The 12,135-nt window shown below is 37.1% G+C and overlaps 2 protein-coding genes across 3 annotated transcripts; one reads left to right on the top strand and one right to left on the bottom strand.

Annotated features, from left to right (window-relative positions):
- Positions 1-848: 848 nt before the first annotated feature.
- On the bottom strand, positions 849-5,303 carry pheta2 (PH domain containing endocytic trafficking adaptor 2). Of its 2 annotated transcripts, none has more exons than XM_042505558.1 (4): positions 4,959-5,303; positions 3,563-3,651; positions 2,650-2,953; positions 849-1,823 (listed from the first exon to the last, which is right to left on the bottom strand). In XM_042505558.1, the coding sequence occupies exons 2-4, from the start codon at positions 3,641-3,643 to the stop codon at positions 1,429-1,431; spliced, it is 780 nt and encodes a 259-aa protein (XP_042361492.1). In that variant the 5' UTR covers positions 3,644-3,651; positions 4,959-5,303; the 3' UTR covers positions 849-1,428. The 2 variants fall into 2 exon arrangements, with proteins under 2 accessions (XP_042361492.1, XP_042361493.1); XM_042505559.1 differs by lacking the exon at positions 4,959-5,303 and adding an exon at positions 4,878-4,904.
- Positions 5,304-8,195: 2,892 nt separating this feature from the next.
- Positions 8,196-12,075, top strand: cd2bp2 (CD2 (cytoplasmic tail) binding protein 2). The gene is made up of 7 exons (XM_042505288.1): positions 8,196-8,296; positions 8,570-8,648; positions 9,870-9,999; positions 10,295-10,452; positions 10,535-11,117; positions 11,202-11,287; positions 11,794-12,075. Exons 2-7 carry the CDS (start codon positions 8,574-8,576, stop codon positions 11,902-11,904), a joined length of 1,143 nt encoding a protein of 380 aa, XP_042361222.1. The 5' UTR covers positions 8,196-8,296; positions 8,570-8,573; the 3' UTR covers positions 11,905-12,075.
- The last annotated feature ends 60 nt before the right edge of the window (positions 12,076-12,135 follow it).

Raw genomic sequence — 12,135 nt, 5'->3', positions numbered from 1 at the left:
AAATTCAGTTTAGCTGCTTCAAGTTCAGAGTGTTGGTCCTGCTGGTTTATTGTGTCTCTGTCTTGGTTCATTGGGATTCTTGAAAAGTGACTCCATCCTCGCTAATGTTATCAGTAACGTGGGATTTACCTACTACTGTAGTGAGAAAGGCCTGTTACATAAAATGGAAATTGTTTTATGCTTCGTATCACATTCTGCCTCTCTGTCCATCTTTCTAAACACATTCCCCTTTCGTTGACACGTCTCTTCTTGTCCACTGACTTTTCCTTTCCTGCCACTGCCTCCTGCCCTGCATTAACCCCTTTTCGGCCATTCCCATCACCCGACGTCCCCCTCTCAGTTGTGGGATTGTCATGTTGCTTTATTTAACAGCTTTCAAGTCTCTATTGCCTTTTATCCTGTGACCTGCATACAATCCCCTGAGGCCTGAACCTGGATCTGTCCCACCCCTGCCACCCTGTGGACTCAATACTTCTCCTGTGTGGACATACTGGAGAGCTAATGTATGTTCACCTTTGCAAAAAAAAACTCCTCAACTATTGCTCTCAGTCTGCATTGCCAGCATTTTGGCCTTTCTCTTTTTGCCTCACACTCTCTCTCACTGACATCTTGTGCTTATTTCCATATATACTGTATGTTCCTGTGATTCTATCAGAAACACTTTATTGTTATCACACGTCACAGTTTGGACTAAAGTTTGAAATATTGTTATGTTTCTCTTTGTATTTTGTGTATTGATATCTTATTCATATCACAGATATATGTCAACTCAGTGATTTTGAAACATTCAGGTCAACAGGCTGATTTTATTTTTTTATGCAATGAAAAATATGAATTACTCGTTGCTTAATACTGCATCAAACGGCCTTTCTGTGCCACGGATGAAACTGTTGATTCCACCACATAACTGCCCACTTGTCATGCTTTTACAATAAGCATCAGGTTGAGTTCATGAAAACAAACAAGGAAAAGACATTTTTTATGGAAGACATTTTTGACATTACACAGAAGTGTACATAATATAAAGAATGATGGCTGAATTCCATTTAACCACTTCACTTCTAGGGTCCTTCTATTGTTTATTGTGTTCTATTGTGTGCTTACATAGATACTTAAATAGATCGGAGACATTGCCAGTAACAGTAGTTAAAATACTGTGAAATGCTTGTTCTTTGTGGTATCCTACAGACACTTTAAGACCATACTGGCTCAAGATAATTACAACTTTATGAAAACAAATTGACCATAGAAATGACCTACAGGTACCGTATAAAACAAGAACATTTAGCACTTTTACAGATTTCCAGGCCTCAAACTTTACATTCTTAAATTCAGTTAACTACACAACACTTCAGGTTCAGTTCCTTTTTAACACACTTGAACTACTCTGTCTCACTTCCTCGTCAGTGTTCTCTGTCAGGTCTTCTTTCACCCCAGGTCGATAAGATCTTCATCACTGTGTTCCTCTTCTGCTCGTCGACTCCTCAGCCACTCTTCTCTTACTTTCTTCACTTCCTGGCCATAGTAATCATGAAGTTTGCTAAACTCTTCGAGTGGATCAAAACCCACCAAAGGCCATTCACCATACGAAGGTGCTGGTCCATTAATTGGTGTGACATGAGCATTTCTCCTGTGCCACAGTTTAGGGGATTTTTTAGCCACTTTAGTGGGTATTGAAGGTCCTTGTAAAACAGTGCCAGCACTGAGGCTTCTCCCCTCCCTGACCGCCGCTGTTGGCCCCTGCACAGCAGAGAAGAAGCTTGTGGTGCACTGTTTGAGGGCAGAGGAGCTGTGGCGGGATTCACCAGACCCCTGTTTAGCTTCTGCAGATAGAAAACAATAAATTAACAAAAATATATGCTACTTATAATAGTAAATTATAAAAAGTAAGCTATGTACAATCAAGCGGCAGTGCCCAGGGCTGAAAAATGAAGCCATTGCATAAGTGCCACAAACTGCAGTTCCTCTAAAGTGTAGGGATGGGATTTAAAAAAAATAGATATATAACTCACCTATCTATATTTTGTTAAGGCTTAATGTTTGGCTTAACTAAGGTCAAGGCCACTTTGGGTGACAAGCTGTCTAGTGATGGTGTCCTCAGCTTATCTGTCAATCCACCCCTCGCTCTTCCACAGCACCGACCTGTCGCCCAAATATGGTTCCTTTCTGACTCCAAAAAATCAAGACTGTGACAGCCGAAATACCAAACTGCTTCAAAACTGAAGTCCACAAACCAATGGGTGATATCATAGTGAATACATTATCATATGTAGTTAAAGGGGACAATCAGCAGCCAGATAAAACCAAAAAAGCCACAGCACTCCAAAAGTTAGGCCTATTGTGTACCCTGATTATTTCTTATGTACAAAAAACAAAGTTTAAAAACAACAATTTGTGGATTTGTTTACAGGGGGTTACATTCTGGACTATTTCTTGACTCGGAGCGTTAACTTCCTAGAGTCTCCACATGCTCACGACTGCTTGAAACAAAGAAATAGCCTTATACATAATTTTAAAAAGAAAAAGTTGGCTGCTGGCTGAAACATTGTATTTAACAGACAGATATAAGACTTGCATTGATCTTCTCATCTAATTCCCCATCAGAAAATGTCATTTTTCCAGAATATTGAATAAGCACTCATCACACACCTTCATACTGGCTCCGCAGGTCTCTCACCAGCAGGGAGAGGTAACAGTGGCTGGCCGAGAGCAGAGCTTTCACCCAGCTCTCCTGAGTCTGAACATCGCCTGCTGCAAATCTGTAGGTTTTGAGTCCGGGCCCTTCAAACACCAGGGAAAAGGCAAACTGTCCATCAGACTCTGAGCGCCGGACTGCACACCCCTCCAGCACGATGACACCAAGCAGGTGTCGGTCAGCTGGACGCTCCTGGTAGAAAAGCAGGTTTGCCTTCAGCACAAACCACCGCCGCTGGTAGGTGGCATTTCTCTCTTTCTAAGAAGGAAGATGTCAAAGTAAACAGGATTATTGCAAATGTCATCATATAGAAATCAAGATGCAGATGTGTCATGTTGTGTGTGGCTTGAAGGAGCAGTGTGTGAGATTTAGGGGGATTTGTGGCATCTTTAGGATTGAAGATTGCAACCAGTTAAACTTCTCCCAGTTAGAATTCCTTCAGTGCTAATTGTACAAGAGGTTTTTAGCAGGAGCTGAATAGTCTGCAGAGTATTCTTTCTCTCCAATAAATGGACTAGGAAATTAAACCATTAAAGCCCTGAATGAAGCAGTTTTATGTTACAAATCAGTGTATTCATAAATTCCATATAGGCTTTCACAAAAAACGCGAAAGTGTCCCTAAAGAGCCAGTGTTTGTCCATTCTGGACCACTGTAGAGACATGGCGGTGCAACATGGCGATCGTCATAAACGAGAACCCAACATATGTAGATATTAACAGCTCCTTCTAATCTAACAAAACACATAAATTCTTATTTTCAGGCAATTATACACTTAATAAAACATAGTTATTCACCTATTTTATTTCATATTTCTGCTAATATATCCCCCTAAATCCTACAAACTAGACCTTTAAGATTATCCAAACCTTTTTGTAAAGATATCCCTCTTTATCTACCGGAGAGGTGCAAGAAAGGTAATGGGTCAAAATCTTCTCATGCAGCTTCATCCCAGCAACTAAAGAAGAGAAAGCGCTCTTACATTGGAATGTAAAATACTGAAAACGCATGACATGTAACAAGAAAACAAGCAACCAGATTTTACTGTAATGACAAACCACAAGTTATCACTTTTCTATGAGGTAAGTAATCATACACTGTAATACAACTGCAGTATAATTACTTAAGTACTGTATTCATAAGCCCAGTTTTGTGGTATTTTATTTTTTAGTCTTAGTTTTTCATTGCTTGTTATGCTACTTTATATTTCACTACAAGTCATAAGGAATTATTGTTCTTTTTGCTCCACTTCTTGTTGCTGACAGGTGTAGCTATTTACTTTTCATTTTAAATTTTTGTACATAAGAAAGGCTTTTCAAGAAAATCTGTTAAAGATCAAACCAGTGGTTTTCAGCTTTTCTAGCTTGTGACCTTCTACAAAACAAAGCCATTTCTAATTGAGGCCCCTTTTCATGTTTCAGATGTGTATGATTTGTTATCATTTCCTCCAAAGAGACATTTTGCCTCTAATCTTCTGGGATAGTTTAATTTGAATAATTGTTTGAGGAAAGTTACCTAATATTTCACACAAAAAAAAATCTTCTTCTTCTTTTCTTTTACATTAACCATCTTGACCTCTCAGATTTTGTGGGTGACCCCTTAGAGGAGCCTGACCTCCAAGTTGGAAAGCACTGGAATCAAGAAGAATTAGTCCAATCTCCATTGGCTACAATAAAATACTTTTTTTGATGCATCAGTGTAAAAGGCAATCAATGTAATATATTAAATAACAAGCTATACAAAGGCCATTTTAAGCAGATCACATACTTTTGGGTTTTAAACTTAAAGTTAATTTTGTTTGTAATACTTCTGCACTTTTATTGCTTATAATGGCTAAGTATTTTTTCATTAAGGCATAGATATCTCTTCCACCATTGACAATTTATACTGAAAAGTACATGAGACGTAGACTAGAACATGTACCAGAAATGTTTTAATCCAGGATTTTCATCAGCAAAAGATTGATTGAAATCATAAATAGGGACTTCAATAGGTCTTCATTTTTCTGTTTGTTAACCCTTGAGGTTGAAAAGCAGCTGTCAGTGTCACAAGAACTAAAAAAACAGGACCACATAGCTACTCCAAATTTACGGAATTAATAGAACTACATTTAAAAACACCAAATGCTTTTCTTTAACATGCTATAATGACAATAACAGCGGTAAAGCCAAGCTAACAGCCTACCAACAAAAGCATGTCTCGTCCTCCTTCCATAGCGCTTGTATAGTGACTCAGACAGAATAGAAAACAGTGACTCAGACTCACCTCTGCCAATGCTGAATCCCTCACAGGGTCACTTTACCCTCCCACACACTCTTTACATTATTTACATTTACAGATCTCTTCTCTGGATCCTCACAGTTTCTAAACATTAAGCCAATTGTTCTCTATCAGTTCGATGCGTCCAGAACCAGACAATGTTTGAATATATAGTTTCAGGTTACTACCACTGGTTCTCCCTCGGGTACAAGAGGACGAGTGTTGAAATATAAATAACTCGACCCACTTCCTGGTAACAAAATCCTGACATATTATATTCTCTCTCCTCTACGCTTGAGTCTACCCCGAGCTGTCGAATCAGCTGCACCAAGCAGCCGCTGACAAAAACTGCCACCTGGAAGTGAGATGCTGGATGTTGAGGTGGAGTTTGAGGGTTGGTGCATGTGCCTCAGCTCTCTCACTTCTGCATTGTGTGTTGCTTTTTGTTCAGATGGGTTTTATTTTAACCTCCTGTGGCCTGAAGCGCAAAAGTCCCTTGTTACATGGTTGATTGCTTGGGTGAGATGCACCACTTCCTGTCAGATGAATAATTGTTTATGACATTATCAGGTGTATCGAATTCTCTTTCCTACTTTTAATTCAATTTCATGCCACAGTCTGTCTCTCTTTATTAACCTCTGCCTGAGACTCATGTTTGTATCAAGGAAAAGTAAAGGCAGACAGCCATGACCTCTTGAATATGTGCCTCAAAATTTCTTAGCTTGATGTGTGTCTATTTATAGCGCGCACTCATCCTTTTTATCCTTAAAGACCTCCAAGGAATTCAAAATCTAATTGAGTCCTATGTGAAAAGATTTACAGGGTCTTTTATACTGTGGAGCACAACGGCACAGTCTGAGCCAAGATCAGCTTAAAGGTTAAAAGGTCGAACCTTAGTTCAAAAAAGGGATTTGCCAACTTTTAAGTTTTCTGTGTTCATGTGAGAGAAAGTTTTGAATCCCTGCACACTGTCATCACTTTTATAAACTTTAAAATGCAGTCAGTATTAATAGAGTATTGGACCTTGGTCAGGTATTGAGTTTACAAATGAATTAAACTACACACCCCTTCCTGTGTGTGTGTTGGGTGTGTTATAAATTAGTGAAAAATAAACAGGACAAAAAGATTTTATATTCATTTTAAAAATCTTCATAATTTCAAATTTAATGTCAGCTTTAAGAAAGCCTTCTTAAACAACACATGCAGGATCAGGAGCGGATGCCCCTGAAGGTGATGCAGCCTCACAGTTTTATCTCAGCACTGCTAAAAAATGCTGCCATAATTTTAGGACTGCAGTGGGTGGAGAAAGTCAGACCAGAAAAAGCTGTAGAGTTTTCATCTTCAGCTACAGCAGCATCTTGTGATTTCATTCAAAAATATCCAGATAATCTTATTATGGAAATGTCTGTGATAATACAGTAAATGCTACAGAATGTGTGAGATTTGCATCCAAGATATTATGTGCAGAGATTCTACAGATGTGTGAGTATATAAGGTAAAAGGTATAAGGTAGATTAATTAGATTTGTCCTTGATCCGGATACATCTTTGGAGTTGAAAGATTGAGTTGATTAAAATCACCAGCCACTTTGAAGATTCCACACAGCTGCTTTGGCATGTTGCTGCTGATGGCATCATTCAATTCCTGCAGTGCATTGACCTAAGACAGAGTATTTCTAATTAGATTTAGAATTTTCTTCATCAATTAATCTTTTAGTGTTAGAAAAAAATCTCAGAAAATTGTGATGAAATGCTGTTTCCTAGAGCCAGAGGTGACATATTCAAATACTTGTCTTTTTCTATAGGCTATGTAAGACCATTAATCCTGACTTTTTCTACTTCACAACATTTGTTTAACGCATAGGTGTAGTTGCCAAATCATATTAACATGTTATACAAAGTGTGAACATGATCAGATTATAAAATATGATTAATTGTAATTTTTAACATCCAGTAGTAAAAAGCAATTAACTAGTAGTTACATCATGTAAGTAGTGCTTATACATGAATACATCAGTGATAGCAATCCATTAATATACTTTGTATTATAAAACTCTGACAAAGGCCGTCATGCTGCCTGTGAATTTATGTTTTGATGGGCTACTTTGAGTATATTTTACTTTTAAAACTTTTTCACATTAAGTAAAATTATGTTTACAGTAGCCTACTTCTACTTGTGGAGTTTGTCATAGTGTGTATTCTTTAAGTAAAATAATAAATAATAATATATTTCATTTATACTCAAAGACGCATAACAAGAACAAGAACAACATTAATAAAAATCAGTAAAACCATACAGAATAAATAAAATGAAGATCAGTAAAAGCAAGACAGACAAGCAAGAATTATGCATAAATCAAAAAGCAGATTTAAAAAGGTGGGTCTTGATATGGGGTTTAAAAGTGGGGAGGTCAGTGCAGTCACGGAAATAAACATGACACTCTTCATCCTTATATACTTTTACTCATTTTTTTACTACCTGCTTACATCTATGTATACATGTTTACATATGTATACATATTTGTTACATCTCACTATGCCTATGGCCTACATTACTACATTCATGTCTTCATAACAGATCATTCACTTTTCAATAACTATACACCAGTCCATCACAAACATACATTATCTAATTATATTTTACATGTCATATTTTACCCCTATATACAGTAAGTAATAGTTACTATTAAAAGAATAAAAACAAAGTAGCCTATGTATGATATGCAGAGTATGTAAGTGTGATACAATACAAATGTAAAAAAATACAATTATATACAATTAGCTGTAATTACTGAGAAAAGCTGATAAAGTGTATAAAGTGTGTAAAATATAAAAACGTGTGTACAATATAAAGCTGTGCCTTATGCCACAATACAATGTATAAAATAAAATTTGTATGTAAATACATATAAAAATGTATATGTGTACTATTATATTTTCTATATTTTACATTTTTGGCGTCTTTATTTTTACTCGTATGGTTTATATATTATATATATATATATATATATATATATATATATATATATATATATATATATATATATATATATATATATATATATATATATATATATATATATATATATATATACGAACTGAGATATATATATATATAAAGAACTAATAAAGAACTCGAATAACTTAAACCTGAAACATCTGAGTCACACTATTCACCAGACGGTGGCGATGATGTGCCGCATCGTTGTTTACCAACCACCACAGGAAGGAAGTGAAGGACAAGATGAAAACACGCGAAGAAGAAACAAAAACGAACGTCGCTTGAATTATTTTTAGAAGGTTTTGGCAAATTTTCCAGCTAAAGCTTAGTTTATGTTCCTTGTGGTACGTTTTCACCCCAAAAATATGTACGGGTTATGCAGTAGTAGTTAGCTAAGTGTAATATTTCCTCTCGCAGGAGTTGGGGCTGTGATAACTGCTTTACGTGTTGTGCATGCTCTTCATGTCCGTTATTGTTGGCTAACATTTTAGCAACAAAGCTAACATGAGCGCTGTCGTAACAGGTCATAATAGACTATGTTAAAGAGTTATGAAGCTACCAAGTAATGTTAAATTATCGTTTGAAGAATAAATGAGTCTCTGTTTTGCCCTCTGTAGCGCCATGCCGAAGAGGAAAGTAACATTTGAGGACGGGAATGGAGAGTTGGAGCTGGAGGAAGACCTCCCAAACAAAAAGGTAGCACTGTCCCTCTCTCATCTTCGTCTAAACGAGAGATAAATTTAGATCACTGATTAGACAGTTAGAGCTTCAGAGAGGTATACAACAATAATACAGCAGAACATGTAGACCTTTTACTTAAGTAATAGCACTAATGCACTGCGAAAAATAATCCACTGCATGTAAAAGTCCTGTATTAAAAACCTTGAGTAAAACGATATTCTCAGCAAATTTTTCATTATATCAACAAATGTGAAAGCATTCATTGTGCAGTAAAACGTTCACTGTCCGTGATTTATTATTCTATGTGATGTTTTTGGATTAATATCGCTGCTCTGTTCATGTGCATGTTGCACTTAAATGCTGTAGATGTTTAAGGTTAAGCTAAACTAAACTCCTTTTACAGGTAGTTTCATCTACAGCTATACGTTATATTCTATAAGGTCATCATTAAATTGTAATGTAGCTGTCCTTTCAGAAACATGTTTTTCTAAAGTCAACTTCTGGTGGTGTCAGTAAAGTAATCCTGTTTTCAGCTATGACAATGCATATTCCAACTGATCCAAAGTAAAAGTAACTAAAGCTGTCAGACAAATACAGTTGAGTAAAAAGTATAATATGTGTTTGTGTTATGTAGTGGAGTAAAAGCATAAAGTAGCATAAATGGAAATATCAGTACCAATACCTCACATTTGTATTTAAATTCAGTTCGTTAGTAAATGTACCTAGTTGCATTCCACCAATGTAATCCTAATATTTGATCTGTGACCTAAATGGTCACAGGTAAAAAAAACAAACACCTTTTATAAGACAAAAAACAGCATCCAAGTCACCACATACCTGTGGTCCAGTCATTTTAACTCATGACTGTTCTTCAGAAACTCTGTTATCATGTAAGTGAAACTATTTATAGAGAGGAGATTGTCATCATGTGTTTTAAAACATTTTATAGCTACATTTTTTTCACTTGTGCAGCATCCTCTCCTTCTTGCCATTTATGGGTACTTTTGCATGCACATGTCTCTTGAGCATTAAAAGTACACTTTTAACCTTTCAGACTGCAACTCGTTTTAAATGAATACACGGAAAGATGGACTGCCATAGAGCCAATGACAGTGTTGTCCGGAAAAGTAAACAAGTCACTAAATTCAGCCGGAAAAGGGCTGCCTGTGTTGCTTTTAATTTTAAATAATATTATATGTAATATTTTCTCTTTTCTTTCTTCTGATGTTGAACTAGAGCTGTGAGGTTGTGAGTGGACCAGGCTCCAGATTTAAGGGCAAACATTCCCTCGACAGTGATGAAGAGGATGAAGGGGAGGAGAAAAGCAGCAGCAAATATGATATTCTGGCCAGTGATGACGTGGAGGGTATGTCTGCTTTGTTATTTAACTGTAACATTGAAGTGATAGATGGCAGAGAGGTGGTCTTACCTACTGTGACATGACATAATACTTCAAAGTATATATGTACATGTTCTTCACCAGTATAAATCCACAATTTTCCCCATAATGAGAATTTTAATTAAGTGATACTCCTTTAGCAAAAAGGGTCTGAATTCTACGAAACTGGATCCACTTCTGCTACGTACAGGGGCCATGAGTGTGTAGACTAAACATGTATCAGGGATTATGTCACCTGAGTTCACGCTAATTATGTTTTCAGGCCAAGAGGGAGCAACAATTGACTTTGACGAGGGAGTTTCAATTACACCTTTCAACCTGGAGGAGGAGATGCAGGAAGGGCACTTTGACTCAGAGGGAAACTATTTCATCAAAAAGGAAGAACAGATCAGAGACAACTGGCTTGACAACATTGACTGGGTATTTATATTTTTTAAGAACTTTTGTGTCATGTCTGAAAACCTTTTAAGAACTGTGCGATAATATAAGTTACCTCTTCCAGGTAAGAATTAAAGAACAACCATTCAAACAAAAGAAAAAAGGTCTTGGAGCCAAACGGAAACGCAGAGCCGGTGATGAGGATGAGGCTGAGGAGGAGAAACAGAGAGAAGAGAAGCAGGCAGACAAAGAAAATGATGAGGAGGAAGAAGAAGAGGAGGAAGTGGAGCCTGCAGAGGACCCGCTGGCATCCTACACGCAGCACCAGCTCACTGAAGCTGTGATCGAACTTTTGCTACCCGGGGAGACAGTTGCAAAGGCGCTCCGTCGGCTAGGAGGCCTTGGAGGACGGAAGAAGGGGAAGCTGAGGGAAGAGAGTGAACCCACAGAGGAGGCCAAAAGAGATACAGAAAAGCTCGACAGGCTCACAGCACTAGCTGACAGATTGGTCGGATCTGGGATGTTTGAGATCTATCAACAGACGTACGAAAAACTGGCCTATAGGCTGAAGAGCATGAACAGCAACCGGCCAGCTGTAGGGATGAATCCTGATGGTGATGAAGAAGAAGATGAACTTGATATGTTTGCTGATAAATTTGATGAAAAGCATACAGGCGGATCAGATAAAAATGAGGAGGACAACAAAGGTTACTTAAAGTTACTTGAGCACATTAATCTTCAATTATACAAATGATCTTGTTTTATTTAATCCACTTTTCTCTTCTTCTCAGTGAGTGATGAAGTGATGTGGGAGTACAAATGGGAAAATAACGATGATTCAGAAGTTTTTGGCCCCTTCACCAGTCAACAGATGCAGGTATCTCTCACACCAAAAACAGCTGTTCTTGAGTTTGCAGTGTACCAGTGGTACTATATGCTTTTGATAAAGGATGCATATGGCCAAAATATGGCACAAATTAGACAATGGCATCAGTTCTATGTCTTTGTAGTTGCCTTTTAACTTCTGGTTTTGTTAAAAAAAAAAAAAAAAATCAAAACAAACTTGGAAATGACCTACAGTCGTTAGTTTTGACTGCTCAGAATGCAAATCTGTGAATTCATTTATTTATATATTTTTTGTTTATTTGTGACGTAGAAGAAATGCATGTCTGTTGTAAAGTATGATCAAATACATGTAGAAGCGTAATAACTTGTTTAACCCACTTTGTTTAGGAATTTACCTAGTTATTTTGTTTGTATCCAGCAAACTTATTAGTAAATCCCATTATATTTATGAGATTATTGTGCTGTAGACGGTTTCAGCCTTTAACCTCAATCTGGCCAGGTGGGTTTTAAATAATCTTCTTATTGTCTGTTTTACAGGATTGGGTGGATGAAGGCTATTTCAGCTCTGGTGTTTACTGCAAGAGGACCGACCAGGAGGGAGCTCAGTTCTACAATTCAAAGAGACTAGACTTTGAGCTCTACACATGATTGATGTCTAGCAGTAAATGAATCACAACCATCATGATCATTTTCAGAAGTCATGTTTTGCCCTCAATCTGTTTTCAGTCTTTTCATGCAGGGCTTTGGTGTTGAATCTGCCATTTTAACAGGGGCTTCGTTTTCTGTACATTGTTTTTAAATAAATATCTCATGTATGTGGTGGTGTTTTCAGCTGTTTTTATTATGTTTTCCTGAGACTCAAATCACATTGTTGCTTCA

This window comes from Plectropomus leopardus, chromosome 17, assembly GCF_008729295.1.
Source record: "Plectropomus leopardus isolate mb chromosome 17, YSFRI_Pleo_2.0, whole genome shotgun sequence".
NCBI classification, from domain to species: domain Eukaryota; kingdom Metazoa; phylum Chordata; class Actinopteri; order Perciformes; family Serranidae; genus Plectropomus; species Plectropomus leopardus.
The sequence above is the reverse complement of the archived record's forward strand: the minus strand, read 5'-3'. Positions and strand labels throughout refer to the sequence as shown.